General features: G+C 38.5%; 1 protein-coding gene across 1 annotated transcript in view; it reads right to left on the bottom strand.

Annotated features, from left to right (window-relative positions):
• Positions 1 to 337: 337 nt before the first annotated feature.
• BNC2 (basonuclin 2) overlaps positions 338 to 25,921 on the bottom strand; it is a 290,775-nt gene continuing 265,191 nt past the window's right edge. Inside the window, exons 4-5 of the mRNA XM_030567533.1 lie at positions 21,293 to 23,259; positions 338 to 1,015 (exon numbers count right to left, since the gene is read on the bottom strand). Coding sequence (XP_030423393.1) covers positions 355 to 1,015; positions 21,293 to 23,259 — 2,628 coding nt within the window. The 3' untranslated portion in view covers positions 338 to 354. The remainder of the gene's footprint in view (positions 1,016 to 21,292; positions 23,260 to 25,921) is intronic.

Below are 25,921 nucleotides of genomic sequence, written 5' to 3' on the forward strand. Positions count from 1 at the left end.
CAAGAATTTCATAACAAAACTGGGGCTAATTGCAAGTTTTTGTGGTTTTTATTGAGGGTATTTCACCCCCAGTTAAAGACTCCATCCCTTCTTAACCTTCTCCTGCCCCCACCCCAAACCCAACAAAGGAAAATGAAAACAAACAAACAAAAGCACCTGGTGTTTTTCTTTCATTAAAAAAGAAAAAGATATATATATATACATATACATCTGTGTGTGTGTGTGTGTGCGTGTATATATATATATACACACACACACGCACACACACATATATATATATATATAGACTGTATATGGCAGTTCAAACATGATAGGCCCTCCGTGAGAGCTGGCATTTGCGTGTCCATCTTTAAACTAATCTACTGAAGTGAAGGGAATGTTTTTATGTAGGTTAGGGTTCTGACTGTGCCGATTTCGGCTGCGGACAGAGGAAAACATCATGTTGCACCCAGGGACTTTGCACTTGTGCATTTCTCGCAAGTGCACTGTTTTATAGTGCACCCTGAGGGTCCCCTTGTTGCTGTACATTTTGTGGCAAATGTTACACATTATCCCACCGTTGCTCATTGGAACATTGTTGAATATGAGGGATCCTTGAAGGTCGGAACCCATACCTACACCTGTGGCAGGGGTGTCCATTTTGTGTGCAGATTCCCCACTGTCACTCGCCCCATCAACGTCATCCAGGAGAATCCCCTCATCGCTGCCTGCATCAGATTCTCTTGAGGAATGGACACTGCTGCTAGACTGGATGCTGGAGGTGGTGCTCAGGTCTAGGACCATGTAGTCTTCAGACATGCCCCTTCCATACCCATTCATGTGGGAATCCTCAGTACCAGCTGGTGAGGAAGTGTCTTCCCTTATGTCAAGCCCCATTTGATGCTGGGTGCCATAGATCTTCACCAAAAATTCATCACGGAGGTCCTTACTAAGAGAGGACTGCGAGGTGTCCAGTCCCATGTCATCCAGTTCTTTGGTCAACAGTTTACGGTGCAGGTTTATGTTAGCACTGTGCCTGGGAAAAGAAGAGGAAAGGGAAGAAAGAGAAAAAATGTACAGCATTTTTCATTAAAAGTATAGTTGCCGAGCATGAAACATACATTTCTGATTTAGCAATCATTTAAAATGCAAAGCTATTGCTGTCTCTGGTTTCTTGAAAATCTAATCATTCTTATAATGGAGAGGAGGAATATGTAACAAAATGGCAAATACAAAATAAGGTAAACAAAAACCTCTTCCAACAAACAAACAAAAACATAACCCACCCTACTTTTTTTTTTCCACTACCACCCACCATCATTAGCCTCAGCAGTGGCTGTAGCCTATATGTTTCCGGTAGAAAGCATACTTCAGCCAAATAAACAATGTGACATACTGTTTTTGATTCTTGAAACGGGGTTTTCAGAAACAGTAATTCAAGGAAGGAAAAAAAAACAAACCTTGGAAAATCAAAAACAACAGTACAGGAGAAGCACAAGAGTAAGACAACTGGGTAATATGTAGTCACAGGTCCTGATTGTGATCTCACTAAAACTGGTGTAAATCACAAATCAAAGGAGTATAAGGGTGATCAGAATCAGGCCCAGATGAAAACAAAAGTCCCAATGAAAGTCAATTCGGGCTTGTCTAAACAGTGTGGCAATGTACATCAGAGGGATGTAAATTTAAGAGCTTTCTAAAGGGTTGTGCTATAAGTGCCCTGTGTAGACCCTGCTGACAAACAAAGCCCATTTATGTAGTACTGTTTCAAACGGGACTATACCAACGCACACTAGGTACCTCTTAGAATGCCTCAGCAGGGTCTACACACAGGGAAGTTAGAACACAACATTTCAGAGCCTCTACAATTTACAGCCCTCTAGTGTTCACTGCTGCACTGTGAAGAAAAGCCAGTAGATGTTTCTAAAAATCTCACCCAAAGTCATCTGGTCCATCCTCCTGTCAGAACAGGGTGGTTGTTCTCCAAAGTATATTTCCTAGTGCTTGGTCCAGTGCAACTTGAAATGACTCAAGCAATATAATATCCAGTAAAAATTATGGATGAATGCACAGGGCTTTGGCATCAATCCATTAAAACACTTAAGCGCATGCTTAGCTTTAAGCATGAAATCAGTGGGACTATTCCAGAGTGTCTGGGAAAGCTCCAACTGACTTCAGTGGGCTTTGGATCAGGCCCCAAGAGCTTAAAGTTAAGCATGTTCTCAAGTGCTTTGCTGGATCGGGATCTTATCTTCAAGAATTAAGGATCTATATATGCAATGAAACACAAGAATTCATCTCAGTAATTGTGAAATATAGTCTCGTATTTTAAACATTGAATTTTACTCTCCATTTTTGATATAAGCCTTTTAGATATTCTATAGATTTTAAGCACAGTAGAACTTCACTGATTTGCACAAATGACTGGAAAACTTTTAAAATTAGTGAGTAAACCAACAAACGATAAAAATATCAAAACACTTCATCACAGAAAGTATGTTTGGTAAATGTTTCATTTTAATTACAATAATACAAAATAAAGTTTTAGTATTTATAAGACCTCACATTAGAGTACTCTGGTTTTGAACCATTGCTAAGAGGTAGGATCAGACTGATATTCTGAGGGGAGAATGTTTGGAATTTCACATTTGTGACATAAGAATTAGTGAAGTTCCACTGCTTAACATTTTCAGTTTGCAAGCTAAGGACATGAACCTACAATTTACAACATGCAGGCTCACAAGGTCTGCCTGCTCATTATAAATTGAAGATCAAAATCTGAACGTGGGGAGAGGGAGAGAGAGAGGATTTATCAATGGAATAGCATAATACGCAAAAAGGTAAAAAGTACTGGATACAAAATTGGATAAGAGGGAACATAATGACCCAATGTTCTGTGTACTTTTGGGTCCTAGAGTAACATCAAAAGAAAAAAATTAAAAGTCAGATATGGGCAGTATTTCCTAACTGGAAACGTTATTTTTAGAAAACCCACAAGAGCATATCTCTCAACCAGCTGAAGTCCCAAATATGATACAGTGACTTAGTATGGGTCATAAGACAAATACTAATACAGAAATGTTAAAATGATGTGGGGTTAATTTATTTAATTTTCTATCAACTGTTTCATGATTCATAATGTCTGTTGTACATAATTTACAGGAATAAATGTGAGAAGTTAGAGATGGAAATGATCAAACCCATTCTCCTGCAAGTGAAGATTACTGTTCTCAGACTGAGGATGGATTGGATGTCAAACTGATACTGCACTTCATTTTATTCCAACCAGATCTGCACAAGATGCAGGTAAATTTGGGTCCAAAATGGAGCTCTCATAATGAGAGAGAGTTGAGAGGTATGTCCAAGGGTAAAGAAAAGTGGAAAGCATTTATTGTTCTATTCCCATGTGGGAAACACACTTTTCACACAAGCAAATATAGTACCATTGCTTTTTGTAGGCACAGAAGTGTATTATTCACATCCCCACACTGCACTTACGAAGGCTGAGCTTACCTTGTGATAAGATCAGCTTTCTAATCTTTTGCTAAATCGAGATCACAAAGAGAAAGAGAGAGAGAGAAAGAGAGAGAAAGAAAGAGAGAGAGAACAAATTCACATTCCAATCCAGACATATCTGGTTTAAAAAATTAACAAAATCTTAAAACAATAAAATACAGGTTAAAAAAAGTCTTGACTGTGAGATCATTTTCTGTCAGCCATCAGTTCACTTACACTGCTGTTGTGGTGGATATTGGATCAGCCACACAATCCAAAATCATAAATCAAATTAGACAAAGCAAATTCACATCATAATCCACAAATGAGCTCTAAACAGATGCAAGCAGTGTGTACAGATATGAATGATAAACAGAAGTTGTCCCTATAGTCCCTGCTTCAACAGTTATTTCTTGCCTTTCCAGTGTCAGATGGTAGATGACTCCAAGTGGAAGTTGCTAAGCATGGCATAGGAAATGCTTACTGTGAAAGCCTATATATGCTGACAAGCAGCTATGGTATCACCAAAGTTATTGCATGAGTGTAAAAGCATTGTTGTGCTTATCAAAATAACAGCTAACTGCAAACTCCTGAAATGCTCTTCTGGATTTATTTCTTACCATTTCTCCTACTCCTTTCCCCAACCCTTAATTTCACCACTAAAAAGAATATGGGAATGTGCTGCCATGTAAAACTGGCTGGGTTAACTGTAGCTGTCTGTTGTTTCTCACACATCTGCATTTACTATTTCCTTGAGTCGCTGCTAGGAAAACAGCAGCCAGATGTGTAGTGAAAATAACTTCAAAATTCATTGAATGAAGAAGAGATAACAATAAATTAACATGGTTAAAAAGGATGCTCTGAGACCCCCAAATGGACATATGCCTTCCTGAGGATGATCTGTGGAAAGATGCAACCCCACTGATGCTATGATAGGGCAAGATGCCTCCGTGATTCAATTCTCACTTGCAGCAGTGGCAATCAGTAATCTAATTAATCTATGTACCAGCCCTTAATATCTGTCAGCTAAACGATGTGCAGAAATGTGTGGACAAGTTCTGGCACTCTGTTCAGCAGTGTCCCTTTTCCGCTGTCAGCAGTACTGTTGGCTTTTCCTAATATAATTACATTGACTTTTATTCAATTAAGTGCCATCCCTAGCTTAAAAAAACCCTACTTTATCAATAGATTCAGGTGTAATGCAATAATAAAGATGAACTCATGGCAGTGCATTAGCTCTGCTGTTCATAACTTTGGAACGTAAGTTCATTCATAGCAGTCGATTTCCATTATGCAACCACAGTTCAAAAGAATTGATTATTTTACATTTATTTCTTAATCTATTTGACTTGTGTTTAATAATTCTCCTAAATATTATATGCAAAAATATTCCACGAAGGATGGGAGGACCGCACTGAGGGGAAAAACCTGCATTCCTTTGGACACTGTGGGTTTGAAATTTTGCATTGAAACCAAAGCCATAGAGGTTAAAGCTCCATTAGAATTTGGAATATTCTGTATTGAAGTTGTCAGCCACTCAGATTGTCGGGGGTGAATGATTGGTGGCATAGGAAAGGGGAGAAAATGAGTTCACATTACACTGGAGGATGATTCTACATTCCTTCCTTTTCCTGTCCAGTGCATTAAGAACATGGCAGTGTGCTGCAAGATCCCAACTCAGGACAGCACTTAAGAAGATGCTTGAGTGGCGTCCTGAACAGAGATGCTTTCCTGAACAAGGGCCTTAGTGTTTCCAGAGCTTCAATGGCAAAGAAAGTCTGGTGACCCGGATGTCTGTGTGCATTAGGACAGCTGAGGATACAGGACCTGAGGCAGAAGGAAGTTATGAAAGCAAAGAGGAGAGCCCAAAGGAAAAGAGACCTTGAAGAAACCAGCAGCACAAAAAGGGAGAAGGCCAGGAAGCAGGAAGGCACTAGTATTAATAGCTAAAAGAGAGTGGGACTTGGAAGCAAAACTGAGTGTGTTGAAAGCCATGGAGAAGGGCATTTTACAAATTTGGAATGGAGTGTATGAGCAGAGGCAGTGCTCTGAAAGCACAGAGCATAACCAGAGAGAGAGAGAAAGGAATAAGCAGAGCCCTAAAATTGTTGTCATCATCACCCTCTGTCTTCAACGGTGCAACTTCTTCCTCTTTGGCTTCCCTGTCACCTATATCAACCCTCACAAAGAAGCTGCTGCTATTTTTATCTTCCTTAACTGCAGCTTGGATCACATCACTACCCCTTGTAAATCTCTCCAGTGAGTCCATCCCTTGCACCATATCCGGTTCAGGCTTCTTATCCTGACCTTCAAGATCTTTCACAACTCTGCCCCCCTTGCTTATCTACTCTCAACTCTTAGCATGTTAACCTCTGCTTCTGCAACATGCAAGCCTTTGAGTGCCACCTGTTGACTGATCCTCCCCAAAATACCTGTGCTTTCTTCCACATCATCCTTTAGGCATGAAATGCTTTCCCTGAACTGATCGGTATGGTTGCTACCCACTCCTCCTTCATACATCTTCTCACGACACATTTTTACTACAATGTCTGCAAAAAAGTGAACCAGGTCCATTGGCTAGGTTGAAAGGCAGTTTGGGATAGTTAGTATTTATTTATGAAATTACATAACTAAAATAAATACAAATGGCAAATGTATGTGTGTGTAGAAAAATCATATATAAATTGAGCATAGCAGATTTGTCTCGCTCTCCTTTCATCATTTGTATGCTCCTTGACTTCTTAGATAGTCTTTCAGGGCAGGAACAATGTTTGCTCCTACATTTGTACATCACCTACCAAAACGGGGCTCTGATCCTGATCAGGACCTTTGGGTGTTGCTATAACATAAATATTAAATAAAACGAATTAGAAAGCTAAAGATCTGAACAGAGAAATACAAGGTCAAAGAACATGACCAAAGGACAGATACCAATCAATTATAGAGATTGGGTCTACCCAATCTCAGGCAAGGAGGAAGAATGAGGGGTTGTTGACCTGAGATTTTTTAAAACATTTCTATACTAAAAAGTGTACTTGTATCTGCTTAGCTAATAGACATTTCCATTTTGAATATTTTTTCCTTGTAAAAAGGGATTCCCCCCCTCCAAAAAAAATATGTTGTACAATGCTGTTTACAGTAGCAAAAGTGTTTTACCGAAGTTTTAATCATTTTATGAAGCCCATAATGGCTCTAGCTTTTCCAGGTAATTAATATTCTTCTTCCATACAGCTATTCATGAATTAGCCATATGGTGAGAAGAAGAGTGTGGACAAATTCTCACCAGCGGGAAGTTCTGCAGTCTAAACTCAACAATCTTAAGAATGAATCAGTACCGCTAAAAAGATGATGATGAGGATGATGATAAAGATGAAATCTGTGGCTGCAGACAGGCAGGGAGGTTATCAGACTTCCCAATTCACCTTTTTTTCCTGTCAGACTGGAAGTTCTGTGACAATCCTCAGCTGTATTGACTATGGATAGTTATCTTATATGATTGTGATGCCACTTGTGGTAATTTTTTCCCTTCATTCTGAAATTTCAGTAAAATATTCTTCCACAAATAAAATGCACTGTATGTTCCACCCTACCTACTACTACCCAGCTTCACTTGCGAGAGATGGACTATGCATCAACAAAAGAAAGGGGATTATAAGTCTAAGAAACATGGTCAATTAAATGCACATGCCATTTATACAGCTCATAAATCCAGTCTGGTACTCTTCAGCAGTTCCTTTCAACACTTGCCAATGAGTCTGATTCTGCCAATTTACTATTTGTTGGAAAGAAAAATGTAATGACTGTTTTATTTTAGTTTATTTTTATTTAGTATTAATGTTTTTTATTTTTATTTTTTTAAGAGAGGGGGAATTAATAATATAGGGGGAAATTCACCTTTGTGTAGAGGCTTGATACAAAGCCTATGCACCACTTAGGTCCAATCCAGGGGTGCCCGTCTGCACTGGGACAAAGTTCACCCTTAGTGGACATTTGAACATTGGGGAAATTGGATTGTGCAGCTTGGAAAGTGAATGCTCTTTTTATCCAAAAACTAGGTATTGTGCAAAGCCGCCGCCTAACTTCTTCAATGGAAGCAGACAATGCTCAATAGCTTGCAGCACTGGGCCTTGACTCTTTGGACAGCTTTGCTTTAAATTACTGTAAGTGATCCCGACATTAAGTAACGTGATAAAAAAATATTTGTAGAATTATTACATTAAAACACAACATAAAAAAAATCCCTCCTGCTTCCAGGCAATAGTACTAATCAATCACCTATAACCAGAAAGTGGCTAATATTTTATTATGAAACCTGAAACCATACAACATTCAGCTGACATGGGGTTTCATTACTCCACAAAAACTGAGCACAGATTTGTCAGAATGTTTGCTACGATTTGCAAACACTTCCTAGAAGCTAGAGATAGAAATGATCTACCTGGTCTTCCAGACCATTTTTTTTTTTTTTTGCCGGTGCTATTCAACTCATCTCCCCTGGGGACATGTTACTATGCCTTGCCAGCCAAGCACTGAGATTTCCACTGTTCCTTTAGGTCAGAGGCTTTCAAACTCTGGGGCGCACCTCCTTCGGAATGTTTGGGGCAGGGGGTGGGGCGAGCAGCAACGCCAGGCAGCTTGGGCTTCAGACCCATGCAGCGTGGCTTGGGGAGGGAGCGCCATGACTAAGCTCTTTTTGTCTGGGTTGGGCAGGGGAGACAACCAAAGTTTTTATCTCAAATAGGTGACTCAGCTCAAAAAGTTTGAAAACTGCTGCTCTCGGAAAACTTTTTCCCATAGCTGCCTACAGCTCACTAGAATTTTTTTTCTGTTATTCAGCTTAAATTTTTCCTTTGTACCACCCCATTTGTCCTAGTTATAGTCCCTTAGCTCACCATAAATAATTCCTCTCACTCTTTGTTGGTGTGAACAAATATGGGCCAAGTTCCATAGGGATCCTCTTTGCCCCAGAGGTTACAAATGAAGATTTATGGTTTTGTTTAAAAATTGGCAATTTCATGTGATTTTGATCCCAAACAAGGCAATAAATTGTAGCTTTGCCTGAATTTCACTTTCAGTTTCCATGTTTATTTGAGCCTGAAATGCAAAACAAAGCCCAGAATATGCGAACATATGCTAAGCCAATTTTTTCTTTCTCAAAATCTCTGCACACTGAAAATGCTGAGTTTCATACAGCTAAAATCAAAGCATGAGAAGTAAAAACTTGACTAAACGTAACAATGTGCATAGTTATGAGAGAAGGTCTTTGCTTTAACTCTGATGTTCTTTAAGAAGGAAGTAGTAAACATTTTCCCCTATTTACTTTAAAAATGAATCAGAAAATAGTTCCTAGAACTTAGTAAGTATTGGAATCTGGTTAAGAAATGGTTTTTTCCATTTGCAGTTCTAATTTTCCTACTTTCTAAGTTGCTCTTCAATGCTATCTGGCTGTCCTACATACAAAAAAAAAATCCCTCCATCCATCCAAGCCAACATAACATAGGTCTGAAAGACACTAAAATCATGGCTCCATTGAAGTCAAAGATAAAACTCCCATTAACTTCAATGGGGCCAGGATTTCACACAAACGTTTTCAGTTTTAGCAGATTCTGTTTTCTTCTTATCTGATCGTGCTTAATGTGCCTTGGGTTTGGTTTGGTTTGAAATAATGGCAATTTTAATATGAGGAGCCCAGGCAATAACATTGATTCTTGAGGCTTTAAAAATCTGAAAATATTAACCTTTCATAGTAAGAAAATCCAAAAGGTAAAATACAGTTCAGCACCTATTAAAAAAAAAAAGTAAAGAAGTGCTTATTAAATGCAGGAAATGAAGGACAAGCAAGTTCTTGCAAATTAAAAATGTGGAACCCAGTCATTTCAATCCCTTTCAATATGAAACAAATCATTCACACTGGTCACGAAGACAGCTCCCGCTACACTCAAATTATTCGCTTGAAGATAAGCTCCCACCAAACTCTTTAGGGGTTTAACTAATTTACTGCACAGATACGGCACGTCTGTTGTAATAACAGGTAGGATGTATTGGGGTCGACCATTTATCAGAATTAGACTTCTTTTCTCAATTCGCAGTGAATTATGCTGCCTACACTGCTCCTCTTTCTCAGAGCTTGCCATCCCCTTATGGCCCCTAATGTGGCAGGCAAACAAAATTGACAGTCTCATCTTGTCAACAAGGGGTGATTCTCCTGAGAAGCCATTTGACTTTGCAGAGGAAGCAATGTATTAATGTGCCTGTCCCAGGAATGTTAATTATCTTCAATCTTCCCATAACTTTGACATGAACGAAATCACCAAATTTGTTTACTAAATGAATCGTAATATGCTAATAAGAGAGCATGACATATATGGTAAAGCCAAACAGATGGTTTGTTTACTCCACTTTGCAACTTTATAAATGTTGTAACTCTGAAGATGTTAGTGAGAATTATTGGTTTGTTGGCAGAGGCAAAAATGCCTTTTGCATACTTAATCTAGAGCTAGAGTCAAAAAACAATTTGTCATCACTGTGGAATGCATAAAAAAATGTAAATGTTGAGATGGTATTTTGGAAGGGAGGATGGCTGACTATGTGAGTGGATGTTCAGGTTAAATATGGAATTGATATTTGACTACAATGTTTTCTTCCCATATGAGGTTTTAGTAAAATCTGACAGGTTTAGGATTCTTGAAAGGCGCAATAATTCAGTACATACCTGTTGAGGTGTTAGTGAGACGATCCTTACGGAATGAACAGAATTACACTTTCACAACAGCTGTGTGTGCTCAGAAGCATCAAGGTCATGTCGCACTCTTAATATATTACTATTGTTGCCCATTAAAGATTAGAAGATATTACAAATGAAAAGCATAACCACTGGAGTATTTGCCAGAGTTACTCAGAAATGATATAAGTTCATTGTAACACTTCAACCTCACACTTTATTTGCCAGCTGCCTGGAAGCAGAGTATCATTACAAAATAGCCAGCACTCTTGTCTAATATCTGGACTAGTGAAAAAAGTTTAAAATAAAAAGATTTATCTCACGAAACATTTCCAAAATGAGCTAACTAATTATAAAAACATTACACAGCCAGAATTTAACCTCATCTGGAGCAGAATCTTTCAACATGAGCTATGGGTGCTAAGCACAATTTAGAATAAGGCCATTTGTCCTAGACTGGTACGAGAATCTACCTGAGCCTTAAGGTGAAATTCATCCTAAAGCAGAGCACGCCCCACAAAGTCCTATACACCACGTATCCACTTACCACATGTTTTACGTGGTGCTTAGGGTTTTGTGCTGGCCCTCTGTGCAGAATTTCACCCTTAAAGAATACAGATTTCCTGTAGGAATTTGTTGTTCAAGTAATACATGAATTGACATTTATTTTTTAAATTATATCTTTGTAAATATTATATGATCCAAGGTTCATAATCAGTCATTTTTTCTTTACCACAGCAGGCAAAATTCAATGGGTTTGAAGGAATTTGTGCAAACAGTCTCTTCTGCTTTACATCTAACCCATGAATTCCACTTTGAATCTCAGGTTTGAGTGAATGCAAAATCTCAAAGTGAAACTCAGTCTTTCCTGAAACTAAAATACATATATTTGTCAAGATGTTGGTGCAAAGCAACACATTAGATCAGATTTGCTTGGAAGGTTCACAAGCCTTTCAGTGATTTTATTCTGTTGTTCTTTTATTCTATTATCTTCAGTGCAGAGCCAAACCTCATGCGCTATTCACCCTGCTTTGGTTATCTAAAAATGCTGGATTTATTTATATAGAACCAGAAGAGATATAAAACAAAATACTATGTGGAATTTCAACAGGGCTTTCCTATTAGTAATTTTACATTACTGAATAAAGTACAACTTTCAGGTCAACTGATAGCTGATTATCCTAAACAATCATACCAACTCTCTCCACTCAAACCCCAACGCCTTAGCAATGCCAATCCTCTGAGATTGTTCCATACATACCATTGTCAGTGGTTATTAAATTCTCAACTTTTTACCGAGCCACGGGAGACCATGCAAAGAGATCTAAGGGAAGTATAAGTTCAGTTTGCTGTCCAAGGATTATTTTGGAGCAAGACACATTAGCAGCCATCCCAGCCTGGCGCTTATATCTCATTTGAAACATCTACTCATTCCTGACCAACAAAGAAAATTTCAATAAAGTACTTTTACTGGTTTAACAGCAGTGAGCTCCTGGGATTGTCAAAGTGCTCAGTCTTCTCCAAGGAGAGAAGGAATCAGCAGCTCAAATATAATTAACCTTCCATTCCCAATGCAAACTGCCACGCACAGGAGCTCTGCAGTCTATTAGTGAAGTTATAACGGCCAACAGGCAGAAGCAAAATTGGTCAAAAAGTTGGCTGCTGCTGTCATATTTTTAGAATTATGATTAATGACACTAATAATGTGGATGATTACTGATATGTGTATCTCCTGCAGTTTATCATATTGCACTGGCTGCCTACGTCCACAATAAACATGATGCTATCATTTACCTCTTTATTGAAGGCAATCCTTCTCTTGAAGGAGCACATTCTAATTACTTTGTAATGTTTTATGTCTTAAACATTTTGCAGCTCTGGACCCTGCCAACTGCTTCATGTCTGCCATTGATTAATTACAGAATGTTTAATCAAAATTTAGAACCTAATGCAGTCATTTATGAGCATGCTGCAGTGCCAAGGTAGTTAGGCTCCTGTCCCAAGTTTGGAGAGTGATAGGTTCAAAATGAAATCCCAGAAATGTTCCAGGTGCCAAAGAGTTTTTTTTTTTTTTTTTTTTTTTTTTTTTTACCTTTGATGTTTTGAGTTTGCCAGTCCTAACAGTGTTGACAAGTGGAAGGTTTATCTACCTAGCTGGTAGGTTTCTTTTTTTGTTTGTTTGTTCTGATTGCCTTTTTTTTAAATGCCTTGATTTTTCCCTTTATGCCTTTGTTGGTGGAGTGGCCTCCCAGCTCCACTGCAAGCTTTCCTTGCAGCAAGAGCCCTTGCAAATGCCAGTCAAGAGAGCATAGTTTTGAAGTGGTTAAACAAGTGAAAAATAATTTGCAGGGACAAATACATAAGTTTTTTTTTAATGTGGATTTTTATGGTACTGTCATACAACCATTCACCGTTGAAGTTAAGTGTTTTTTTAATACCATTACTGAACTGCTGAAATGGATGCTAATATAGCTTGGAGTGCTAATGTCAAGTCCTGGTAATAAAAAAGACAGACTGCTGAATGAAATAATTTCAAGTAAAAAATAGAACAAAAGTGCTCTCGCTCTCGCTTTCCACTTTTATTGAATTGGGACTGACTGAGCCAATTGCTTTAGAAGTCTGTAAAACACAATTACTAGTGAGCTGACTGACCCAGCAGTGCCCCCTCTGTGACAGAACAGACTAAAAAGGCTGCAGAATTAGTGCTGCTCCCATATCTTGGTATCAGACCTGAGAGACTTACTACTAAGGATCTACTGTCCTCTATGGCAGCACCTGCATCAGCTACATGCATCTGCTTCTTAAATCAAGGGCCCATCTTACCTTCTCATGGTAGACCTGATTTCTCTCCCTCTTCATTGTATTTTTAGATACATATCTATCAGTACAACTATATCAACTATCTACATCAGTAGATAGATAGTTTTTTGTTTTTACATGTTGTGTGCCAGACACAAAGGCAATAGTTAAGATTTATGGGCAGCAAAATTAACTGTCTTCCATTTGTATTTTCAGCCGTAAACAGACAATGTTAAATTGTTTTTTATTGTGGCATACAAAGAAAAGGTGTGTGTGTGAGAGAGAAGTACTGAACTGAAAGTGGGCAAAAAAATTTCTTTTAGTTACTAAAGTAATGAATAAAGTTTGTAAAGTACTTAGTCAAGATCACTAATGCTTAAAAGTACCAGCTTTTTACCAGGAATTTACAATTTGTGTTTTAGGTCATACAGTTTGGCAACAACAAAAAAGAAGATGAAAACAAAATGACATTAAAAAAAACCCCCATATCCTCAACCCAATTCCACCTCTTATCTCTCTCCCCCTCCATCCCAAATGCTTTATATTTATATACATATACACCAAAGTCCTTTTTTATTCATAGCGTACATTTTTGACAAACACAAAACTCTTTCATTTCTCTTCCATGTTCATTTATATGAAGCTTGTAGGTGCCTTATGGCAAAAATGTTAAATTATTTCTTAGGCAGTGTCTTTAAGGAATGCTTTTTAGGGCAAGCTTAAATATGAAATGAGCTCTTAATTAAAAAAAAATAAATTCTTAGCACAAGGCAAAGTGCTCATGTAAAAGATGATGCTGGGAACTAGGAGGCACAAGTTAAAGCTCTAGGATTTCATTAGAGGACATATTGGATTTGGAACTTACAACAACTAATACACAGTGATTATTATTAAAATGGCAACATACACACCGTCACCGTCACCACACAATGGTATCTGATACCACAACATTTCCTGGCATCCCATAGATCCTGGTGTGGTCACTATTGTGTAAAAGTTGACTTTTTAATTGTTGCTACTGTATGTGAACATACATTGGGTGGTCTCCAGGCTAGTTCCCTATGGACACCGGGGACCCGCGTCACAAACACTCCACATAACTTGGCACACTAGGCAATCTTTATTGAAGAGAAGCTCAGGATTGAAAAACCTGTAGGTCAGGATTAAGGATTAAGAGCTGGGTTGGGTTTTTTTTTTTAAACTTGCACTTATGCTGCATATTCTTCCCTTGACACAGTCATATATGTAATTTTCATAGACAATTATGAGAGTTAAACATATAGAGCAGAGCAGGACAGGGCCAGCCCTAGACCAAATGGTGCCCCAGGTGAGGAATGTCTTCGACGCCCCCTCCATATGTTAAACATTTGAATACCTTATTTTGTATTGCATTTGTAGCCCATTTCACGACTTTGATGCACAGATGCATACATGATTTCTCCGTCATAGAAGACAATACATTTCCCTTTTATGGCTAACAATAAAAATAATACCCCAAATCCAGCACCCCCCCCCCCATGCCTGGCACCTCAGGCAGTCACCTGGATCGCCTGCCCCTAAATCCGGTCTTGCATCAGGGGAAAATATTCCTCCATACATGCCATGTTCCAGCCAGTGCTTTTACTGACTTAATTATGTTTACCACCTTTCTTAATGCTTGTGGGTCAATGATTATTTAGACAGACTTTGCAGGTCACTGAAAAGTCCTGGATTTACTTTTGCCGGTTGACACAACAATATAAAATCCTGTGTTATGTGGGGCAAGTTCAGAAGATGTAAGCTTTACCTTCATTTTCAAACTACTACAACAATAAAATGATGGTAATAGATGTCAATACAATTCATTACTGGGTGAAAAAGAGAAAGAATTTCCTCCACAACACACCTGATCCTGCAACCCTTACTCAAGTAAGCAGCCTGGTGTTAGGGCTTGTCATGTGAGTAAGATTGGGCTTGTATGCTTTTATCCCCCACGCTTCTTTTACTTCATCCTCTACAGTAAAAATGAGCTGCTACATGGTAGCTGGCAGATCACTCATATAAGAGTTAATTCACTCTGACCTTCATTCTGTCTTCCTTACTTGGACTGATTATATCATACTCTGCATATAGTCCCACTGACATCCATGGAACTATCCACAGAAAAAGTTACTACTCAACATCAGGGTCACAGAAATTATTTCTTTACAACCAGGCTCTCTTGTGAAAGAAAGACTTGTTTGAATGTAAACAAACAAGCACATTTTAGTGACTTCCTAAGGAAACCTACTGGTTCATAGAATTGTACATTATATTCACATATTCTTTTTAAAACCATGAATTCCTGTACCAACAGCAAATGTGTAAACAGGTTCAGATTTGAAAAATAATATAGCAAAAACTGGTTTTGATTGTCTGGTCACAATCAAATAGATGTCTTAAAATGTTCTCTTCTTGTTATTAGTGAAGGGAAACAAGCTGTATCTGACAGCTAATGATATTAGGGGAAATATATTAATAGTAACCATAAACTAGTGTCGAATATCTTCTTGGAGCAATCTGCTCCTAAAATCGCGTGCATTTCTTGAAAAGCAGTTTCTAAAAAGTTTTTTGTATAAGTTTCCAAACATAGCGGGATGATGAAAAAATGGATGCTTTTGTGTTGAGGAGGTGATAACAGGAGGCAGGTAGCATGTTTTTCACATCTTCACCTCTGTTGATAATGTATGCAGTGGCTCATCAGAGGTATCTGATGTTAATTTATTCAAGCACACCTGTACAGGGCTGGAAGTCAGGTAAGCAGATGAGCAAAAAGTATACGTCTCTGCTTTTTCAATATAGCTACCCAGAGGCCTATATGCGCACAAATTTAGTTCTGGAGATGTCAGCAGGTTTTAATAAACCAAATACAGATGTCTTACTCCACACAAATCAAGGAGTTTACATGTTTAAATCTGGACTGATTTAACTAGCAATCAAATGGCAGGATCACACTTGGCACCAATAGTTGCCTCATATTTATTTATAAGTAACCCTAAGCAAATATTATTTTGTTTTAAAATTTATTCATGGGTTGAATCACCTTTCCCACCTTGCAAAACACACACACATGCTCACTTTCTGAGAAAATTTAAAGAGAAACCTGAACAATTAATATTCTTACTTTAGTCAAAAAAAGGCAAAAAGGGAGAGTTTCATCTTTGTAATGCTAAACAGGTATGCAGGAAATAAATTTATTTTCCATATAATTAGGGCATGGAAAATGGGGTAACATGTCCTTATTAACACAGCATTCCAACCTAGTCCTAAGTAACAGAGATTTTTAAATTGATGGTACCAATATAAAATAGATTTTAACTTATTAAAATGCAATAGAGCTGATAAGGAGAAGAACAGGTGTTCCTTCTCACTGAAATACTGACATTAGTTTACCATTAAGGCCTGGTCAAAAATGGTACCTCTGATTTCACAGGTATTGAATCTGAACCCAAGCCTTCTTTAACTCTACAATCCTAGGTGAGGGATGGGAGCTGAGTTAACTCAACTACAATATCTTTTCTCTTCACTCTCTCCTACCCCATCTGCCTACCTTTTCACTTCCTCTCCAGCTGATTACTAACTTATGACTCCTCCTGCCCCACCCAAGAAACTTTGGAACTTCCCATGCCTTCACTGAGCTGGAAAATACCCTCTTTCTATCTGCCTGCCTGCCCTCATCTTGGCCTGGTCTATGGCACAAAAGAGCTTATTGAGTTGCTGGCTCCAGAATACTGTCTCTGAGGAGCAGCCCATCCATTCCAGCTTACTTTGTGAGGCAGGGGCAGTACCTAGTTTAAGAAAAACCGAGAGGGAGGCTGAGGGTGGAAAAGCAGGAACAGGAGGGACTTACTCTGTGAAGACTCCATCACTAGGGTGACCAGATAGCAAGTGTGAAAAATTGGGACGGGTTGGGGGGTAATAGGTGCCTATATAAGAAAAAGCCCCAAATATTGCGACTGTCCTTATAAAATCAGGACATCTGGTCACCCTACCCATCACAAACCTTTCCTTCATCACAGACCAGCCCTCCTCCTCCTCTGAGGGCTATTTACTCCAGGATGATTCCCTTCACAGAAACAACAGTCTCAACTAAAACTTCTCCCTTTCTCCCACCCAGATGAACAAACTGTACCAGAGCACACATTCAAGCCTATTTTTCAGGCAGCTGTCCAGCATATCCTTGTCCTATTTCTCCATCTTCTTGACCACTTTCCAGAGATGTTTTCCTGTCCCCAGGCAGACCTCTACTCTTGCTCCTGTCTGACATCACCTTCTTTGGCATGATTTCTCTTATCTTTCACTCTTTGTTGCTTTCCTGCAAGAAGGCATACCCCATAAGGATCCACTAGTAGAAGAACTGAAGTGTTACAAATGCCTGAGCTGGTGGGAGCAGAAACAGTAAAGGATTCTGAGAACAATGAGACTGAAAAGAAAGAATGAACAAAAAAACAGAAAGAATGAATGAACTGTTCCCTTTAGGAAAGAGATCAAAGTTAAAGATAGAGATTGTAGATTTCATAAACACTTCTGGTAACGGGTGGGAAAGGCAATGAATAGAAAATTAGTTAAAAAAAGAATCCAGACACTGTAGGGCTTAAATCATAAAAAACAACTTCTTATGAATTTTAGAAGGGACAACAGAACCCTGTGGAGTTCTGTAGAGTTTCTGTCCCTTCTTTTGTCTGTTATATCTTGAAAAGTTAGAGGATGCATGTGTGGGGTAGATTCCATGTCAGTCTATCCCTCTCAGTCTTCTGTTCGCCTTCATCTGATTTTAGAAAATATGGATAGCCATACTATGTCAGACCCAGTCATTTTAATATAGGACATCCCTGCATATAAATACATCTCAGGAGATATCCAAAACTTTCAGATAAAAAGGTATTTGAATGGTAAGGAAGCTGACCAGCTGCCTTAGGTAACTAAGGTTGCACTCTGGACCTTTATCCCTTGAAAGTCAGTTTTAAAAGGGCCATACTCTGGGTTACAAACCGGAGCAGCAGGGGAGTTTTCTGGGCACACACTAAGCCTGGGGAACATAACCAAGTTTAGATTAACCAGAGCTGGCTTGTACAAGGTTATACATTGTACCAGATGCCATTGTAAGAAAAAAAAAAGATCAAAACTATTTATCACCTTATTAAACTCAACCGTCTTCACAGCTTGTTTTATTTTTAAATAAATTTACAGAAAAAAATTAAATAAGGAAACCTCACTAAATCCTGCAAGCCACATGGTGATGGGAAGGGTCCAAAAGTTTTTAGAAGGTGGCATTAGAAATGCTTTTTTAATTTGTAAGGACAGCAAAAAACTTCTGAATTCATCTGGATAGTCAAAAATATTCAGTAATTCAATAATCAAAATGTGAAGACTTATTGTTACATACACCTGCCCGAATAACTGTCACATCAGAACATGACAAGTATGTCCAGGCTCACTTGCTACTGCACATTAGTTGGATATTTCTTGTTTCTGGTACAGCAATTAAAAGCGAAATGGTTATAATTAGGTTTTAAAATTAATAGTCCATTAAGGTGACTGGAAGAAGTTCTCACTTCTCAAATGTTATTGCTTTTGTTATTTGGCAGCAAAGCCAATAAGACACCATAGATTAGTTTACATCTTTGAGACTCTGTCTGAAACCCAAAAGGCTAGAAACTTAATGATCTAGGCTTTTTTTCCCTTTAAATAAAAAGGATTCTTTAAAAATCAGCAAAAAATCCTTCACTGGGTAGGCTACATAGCTTGGATAAAATAAGACTCTCCCTTCAACTCAACCCTTAATAAAACAATTTTTTTGAAGATTAAATAAAAAGAATGTCTGATTAATTCTCATATCCCTCCTTTTGCACACTTTCATTTCTGTACACTTCTAGACTTCCTAGTCCTGGACAAGACCAGACATGGAATTGCTGAAATACAGTGAACAATAAAGATGGTTTTGTATGATACTTCCTGACCAAACGTCTGCAAGAATTATCAGAAATCTTGTGAGAATTTCTGGTTTCTGTCAGATTTTTCCAGACAAATTCTGCAGACCCGAAAGTTTTGGTGAGTCTCAAAAAGCATCAGACTTGAAGGCCATCCAAATTGTACCTAGCCTTTAAACCTTTTCAAATACATTATCACTACCTGAAATCCTCAGAACTTGTGGATTTCTGTTGTCCCAAGTTATCAGAAAGACTCTCACATAACTGAAACATATTTTGAACACTATTTGTGAGGTGAAACTGGGAAGATGTTCCCATGCCTAGTACAACTCAAACTCTCATGTAAATAATAATTTTATCTTTAAGAAAGCAGTCTGCATTTTAAGTTTATGAATCATATATTTCACTTTTATGGCTTGCTTTCAATAAGCTAAATCAAAGTATCCTATATAGTTCTTGAAATACTTTCAAACTGTGCCCTGTCTTTAAATGTTCAGTTCTCATAAATACTTTACACATGTCATCATGATGGCCTTTTTCTCCTAATATATGTTCACTGAACTAACTTCTTTATTATTAGCATAATCTATCAAGTTAACTGTTTCCTGATGAAATTTAACATTCCAAATAACATTCCAAATCCTAAACTAGCCATTTCTCTTTTTGCACACTGAATACAAAATGGGTTTACTTAGCACATGACTGACATTTTATAACTCACTTGAGAAAACACATAGACTGAGCTAAATTCTGCACTAACAAATCCTCTGCAATCCCATCAACTTTAAGGACACAATGTGCGGTATATGCCAGCACAGGATTTCACTTACTGAGACCCTGATCCTGCTGGACCCTTATGTCCAGCTCCACGGAGGCTAACAGGTCTCCACCACAAGGGTGGACCGACTGGCAAGACAGTGGCCTTAATTTAGTTTTAGGTGTTTGATTTTAATTGATCTCATCTCACTGGTGAAACAAATTTTCTAGTTTTCTAGTACCCTAAATAGTCTACTCTATTTACCTTTTTTTCTAATTTATGTTCACATCTTCTATTTAGTGGATCTCAGAACTGATATGCTGGAGCTAGACTCTCCAGAAAAAGTAAGGTTTGGCTTCCTAACCTCCTTCGCACTAAATTGCTTTTATTTTATATTATACCCTGTATCCGTTGCAAACCCCAGCAATTTCCACAGAACAAGGTACAGGAAATGTGTGTGAAATGTTTAGCTGAGTTCAATTTCCTTCCTCTCTCTCTCTGTGCTGAATTTTTACTCCCTAATGAAAAATATTAAACAAAACAAACAAACAAACAAGCTCAAGTAATGAATCGCTCTCACCATCACAACACGAACCCAATGCTGTGAACCTATAAGGGATATTTCATTGTGTAACAATATATTCATCGTCATGAATGAGAGCTTGTTTTCCAGAGTATGGAATAACTGTGTTATCCTACCAAAGACCACCTTGACCAATTCCATTTGTATTACATTTTTTTTTAGGAATTAAAAAAAAATATTTTAAAAAAGGCCAAAGAGGTTTCGGACCAGCGGCTTCTGTTTAAGGCCAACTGTTTCAGTACTGATGCAGCATAACTACAGTGTGATGTCATCTGAAGGCCCAGCAGAACATATACTTAAAAATATGTAGGGATCTAGTGTCCTCTTTCTGCATGTACATTGCCCCATCAGAGTGAAGGGAGCTACTCATAGCCAGAGAAGAAAATAAAGCTGGACTGGACGGTTATATTAGGAAAATAAGATACAGGTTCCCCCATGGAAAGAGAGAACCATTTCGCTAATGTTAACATTTAATTTTTTTTCTTATAATTGTTTATAAAGCAGAATGAATATCCATTAATGATTCGTATTCATTTGTACTTAAGCCTACAGAGATGGGGATTATTTTTGTATCCTATTCCTATGGTTCTTTCCCTCCATCCATTTCTGTTTCTATGTATCGGTGTGTGTGTGTGAAGATATTTTTGTTGTATATAATTATTATATATTTAATAGAAGCTTTCCTTGATTGGAAAACTGTAGGGAGAAAAAGCTGAATGTATAAAAGCTGCAGCTTATATACAAAAGTGTATATACAACACACACACACACACACAGAGAAAGAATGACATTATCTAGCCGATCACATAAGACAGTGACATAGTATACACTATTCTGAATGTCAAACAATGAAAACCTAAAGTGATAACACTCCCTCAATGCCAAGGGGGCATGACTGTCACTAGTCATTACTGTGTCTCTCTCTCTATTTCTTCATCTACCTAAAACTGGATTTTCTTATGTAATTCGACACACTTAATAATGTAGAAAATCAATTAATATTTACTGACCTGTCTCTGCTTCTCCGTGATGGGAAGGCAGCGTTACAGCCAGCCACTGTGCAGACATGCATCTCTTTTAAATGAACATTCCTGTAGTGAAGCTTCACACTATAGGAGCTTTTGAAACTCTTCTTGCAGACATAGCAGATCTTGGGATCTGGGCTGGAACACAGGTCCCCTTCTGGGGAGAACTTTTGAGGACTGTTGTAGTTGAATGTTGAACTGAAACTTTCATGAAGGGCAGCCATACTGGCACTGCCCCCATTATACAGTCCATATTGGCTCATGTAAAACATATCATAGGTAGGATCTGTAAACTCTTCCTTCACCTTAATAATATCCCGGTGAGAAGATTCATTGTGATTTTCACCTGCCATCTCACTGTTCATCATAGACTGTTCATTAGATTCATGGATGTGTTCATCACCTTCCATGGACTCCTCGCACAATTTTGGCTCTGAGGTTTCTGACTCATTTTCATAGTCTCTCTCGTGCTCTTGGTCTTCTGAGGTCATGCTGTCTGCCCTTCTTATCTCTGTCCTAGAAATGCATCTGCTTCTACCATTTTTAGAAAAGTCTTTCACAGACAATCCTGGGCTCATTTCCTCCTGCGAATGGCAGTGATTGTCATGACCAATATCATTAGCCATTGTGCTGTTGTCATTAGCCTCATCATCTTCATCGTCAAACTCATCAGCAGTATCAATAACTTCCTTTTCTATTTTAACTGGCATGCTTGACTTCCTTGGTTTCTTCTTAGGGGCAAGGTCAGCATTAGGCTCATGGGTAGGCATCACCATCACAGGTAACGATGACTCTGAAGGAAGAGGAGGATGCTGCTCCACTGAACCACCTGTTGGTATGATGGGACTGGTAGGTAATGAGGTTGGAGGGCTCACCATCTCTCCAGGAGTAAGTAAACTTCTGTAAAAAGGAGGAACAGGCTGGACAGTCTTTAAAGCTGGAAAAACCAGCTGGCTAGAAAGAGGGTTCTGTAGTACAGGGTCTAGAGGGGGAGTAGTAAAACCCATTGGAGGCCGACCAGGGCTTGTTAAGGTAAGACTGGATTTTGTACTTGCTATGACAGGGGTGGCAGCTCCTGATGTAGCACGGATTAGATCTTTGTCTCGGTTGTTCCTTAGCATAGGCATATGAAGGCGGGGGTTAGGGTTAGCACTGTGACGATTGCGACTTCTAAGAGAGCTGAAGACCATGTTGCAGCCTTCAATCGTGCACCGGTGTTTGATTTTCAGATGAACTGCATTGTAGTGGATTTTGAGAGTACCTTTGTCATAGAAAGTTTTACCACATGCATTGCAGAACACTCTCCCTTTTCTTGACGCTGATCCCATTCTTCTGATTCTGTGAATCCTGAATGAGCTTTTCGTGTGCTCAGTTTTGGACAAATCATTGATGGGTGTAGATGTTTGAACGGGAGATGCACAGGCTGGCTCAGTTTTGGGTTCCACATTTGTGATGCTGGTCAAAGCATTTCTGCTGGATGTCTGCTCATTCTTGAAAGGAGTGGGGGAAACTTCAGATTCACTGCTTTCATTATATTCATTTTGGGTAGAAAGGCTTGGTTCACGCAGCCTCAGAGCCGGCTGTTCCAGCAGGAGGCCATTTGGAGGCAGCCCCAGCAATGGAGCAGAGACAGGATTTATGTACTGGAATGGAAGCAGAAATGCAAGGCTGTTCGGGATGTTTTCAAAGTGATGAATGCTGGAAGGGTTGCTGTTCTCCAGGTGAGCAAGGAGACTTGGGCTCCTTGTGCGATTATTGCTTTCAATAAAAGTCCTTATATCTGAATCTGTCTTTGAAGATGGCACAGCCACAGCCTGCCCTTCCTTTTCTTGAATTGCCATCAGCTCCACGATGGACTTGGTTTCTCCAAATCTCAGAAACTGCTGAAGGGTAATAATCTCTTCTTCCCTGGACATGATGGCCCAGCGGTCCAGCACCTTGCCTGCAGCATCCTAGAGGCCATATCAAAGAAACAACAAAGACAAACACAAAGAAAAAAAACTTATTGATTCTGCATAATTATTAAATTCGATAGAAAGTGCTCTGCTGCCTGTACATGAAACACGAAGCTCAGAAAAACAGCATGCAAACAGTGTTAATATAAGTCGATCCACAAAGCAAACTTTTCTGCCATGCAAATGTAGTAATTAGAGTCACAGTTAGAGAAACAGACTGAGTTTAATAATGTCAAAGCAAACAAAATGTAGACTACTGGGGCTCTGTGATCTAAAATGCCTTCAATACTGCTATTATAACAACATGATCTATGTACTATGCAACTGTTTCGCATACATTAGTTTAAGACGTGAATTCTTGCTGTGCAGCTTGCTGTAAATACAGAAAACTGTACCTTAATCCACAAAATGGTGACACTATAGGAAAAAATGAAATAAACGCATTTGATAGAATTACCTCTTAAATGTAAGTAGACATAAGACTGAATTCAATTAGGAGCAATCTTGTAAAATGCATTCTCAAAGAATTTGAACCAAGACAATTAAAAAGTAGCATAAAAATATTGACAATGTACATTTTTCCACAAGAGCAATATATAAAATTGCATTTATTGCCAACACACATCAAAAGGCTGAAACGGGTGGGAGGAAAGGAAACACTGCTTTTGAGTGTTACTGAACTGTTACTGGCAATTGATTGCAAACTTCTAACCTGGATTTGATTTACACTTAAAATATAACTTTTATACAGTCTTGTTATAAATGACAGTTACAAATATTTAAAAAGTAAACATTTGATGGATGTGGATAACATAAATGTCTAAAAATGTTGTTTCTTCACATTGCTTTCTGATAGCAAGGGAAAAGTCCAGAGAGAATACACATCAGTAATCAGTACACTATCTGTTGTTAAATATACATTAAAAAGCATTTCACACTTTCATTTTTGCTAGTAAGTATAAGATTTGCCTGAAGGTAGAACTTAAAAATTCTGCACTGTAATGTCAGGCAATCCATTCCAGCATGTATTGATAAAAATGTATTAAAATACTTACATAATGAATACATTTTATTAATCTCTCTCCCACTGGGCTAATGCTGGACATGTCACCACCTCTGTAGCTACTAACAAACCCTGTCCTGTGACCATCAAGCAGAGATGCCCCAGTGTCTACTGCACAGAACTGCCAGATACCGCTGCATGGAACTACTCCATGCTGTCCTCATTTTTTTTTTTTTAAATCTTGGATCCCAGATTTAGAGCCCTGTCTAAACATTCAGAAGTACCCTACGCAGAAAAAATCATCAGAAGTGGTTTGAGTAGAAAAATAGTGTATTTATATGAAAATATGAAAATTATTTTCCACATTACAGTAATGATTCAAGTTTTTTCACGTTAATTTTATAGCACTGTAAATCACAATTTTCTCAAATGATGAAATATACACGTAAAACTCCAGCTAGGACAGGTTTTGCTTATTTTAGTTCCAATTTATCTCAAATCATAAGATGCAAAGATAATGAAATGAGTTAATGTCACTTATGTTGCAATATCTTAGGTGTGGCTATGAACCCCTAACATGGTTCATAGTACCGGGTATGAATGATACCACACAATCCAATCTAACAGGAATGTAATTAACCCATGACAGAACTATAACAATGGGGAAAACCTTAAATTAGCCTGCAAGTTGATCCATGTAGGCAGATCACTGCCATGTGGAGTCTTCATCAATGGGGATCTGTGCAGATTAACGGACCACCTTGTGAAGAGCTGCTTGCAGGATAAGGCTATAATTTGTTGGTTTGGTTCAGTAAGCGATCAAAGCTTTGAATATTTTTCCTAACACAGTAAGGGCTTCTTTAACTCCTATAGCCTTATAATTTCAGCTGTCCTGGTGGAAGGGAATGCCAGTTTTACAGGAACTCAGTGTGATTCAATGCAATTTATCCAAAAGGGCAGGCAGTCCTTGGGACTGGGACTACACTTCCTTTCTTCCAAATTTCAAACTGGTTATCTTTTGACTATTTTCCCTGCATACTTTTCAAAAGGTTCCCTATTTCTCCATTCAATTCCACCACAACCTCCACCAGGCTTGCCCTTCCATGCTATAATGATTCTACATTTGTAAATACCAGTATCTCACCTGGACCCTAAAATAGCCTTACAGTTCAAATTTTGAGCTCTCCCCTGTCCACTCCCCCAACAGCTTTTACTTGATTCAGAGTTTAAATAGAGGGGAAAAGTCTCAACTCATATTGTTTGGAGGCAGGATCTGAGAGTTCCTGAGCCCAGAGTTCCAGAGAGAGTATGGGACTGTCTGCTTGCTGCCAACTGTGGGTGTTTGTAATGCACTATTGATAGCAATTTATGTTTTTTACATCCAGAGGCTTGTGTAGTAGGAAATGTCTATTTTATAAATGTGGATAGATACATAAATAAAGAAATGAGATTTGGATTGTGCCGTTTGCATCTGAACTAGCCATGAGACTGGAAAACAACGGGCTTCTCTGTTGTGGAGCCCATAGAAACCTACAAGTAAGAGATCAAAAGGCCAATTAGATCACTCAGGAGACTTGATATAATTGAGTTTTATAGCACACGGTCTAGTATTTTGTCCAGCCTGGGCTGAAATGTCCTACGTGATGGAGTTTCTGC

Source organism: Gopherus evgoodei, chromosome 6 (genome assembly GCF_007399415.2).
Source record: "Gopherus evgoodei ecotype Sinaloan lineage chromosome 6, rGopEvg1_v1.p, whole genome shotgun sequence".
NCBI lineage: Eukaryota > Metazoa > Chordata > Testudines > Testudinidae > Gopherus > Gopherus evgoodei.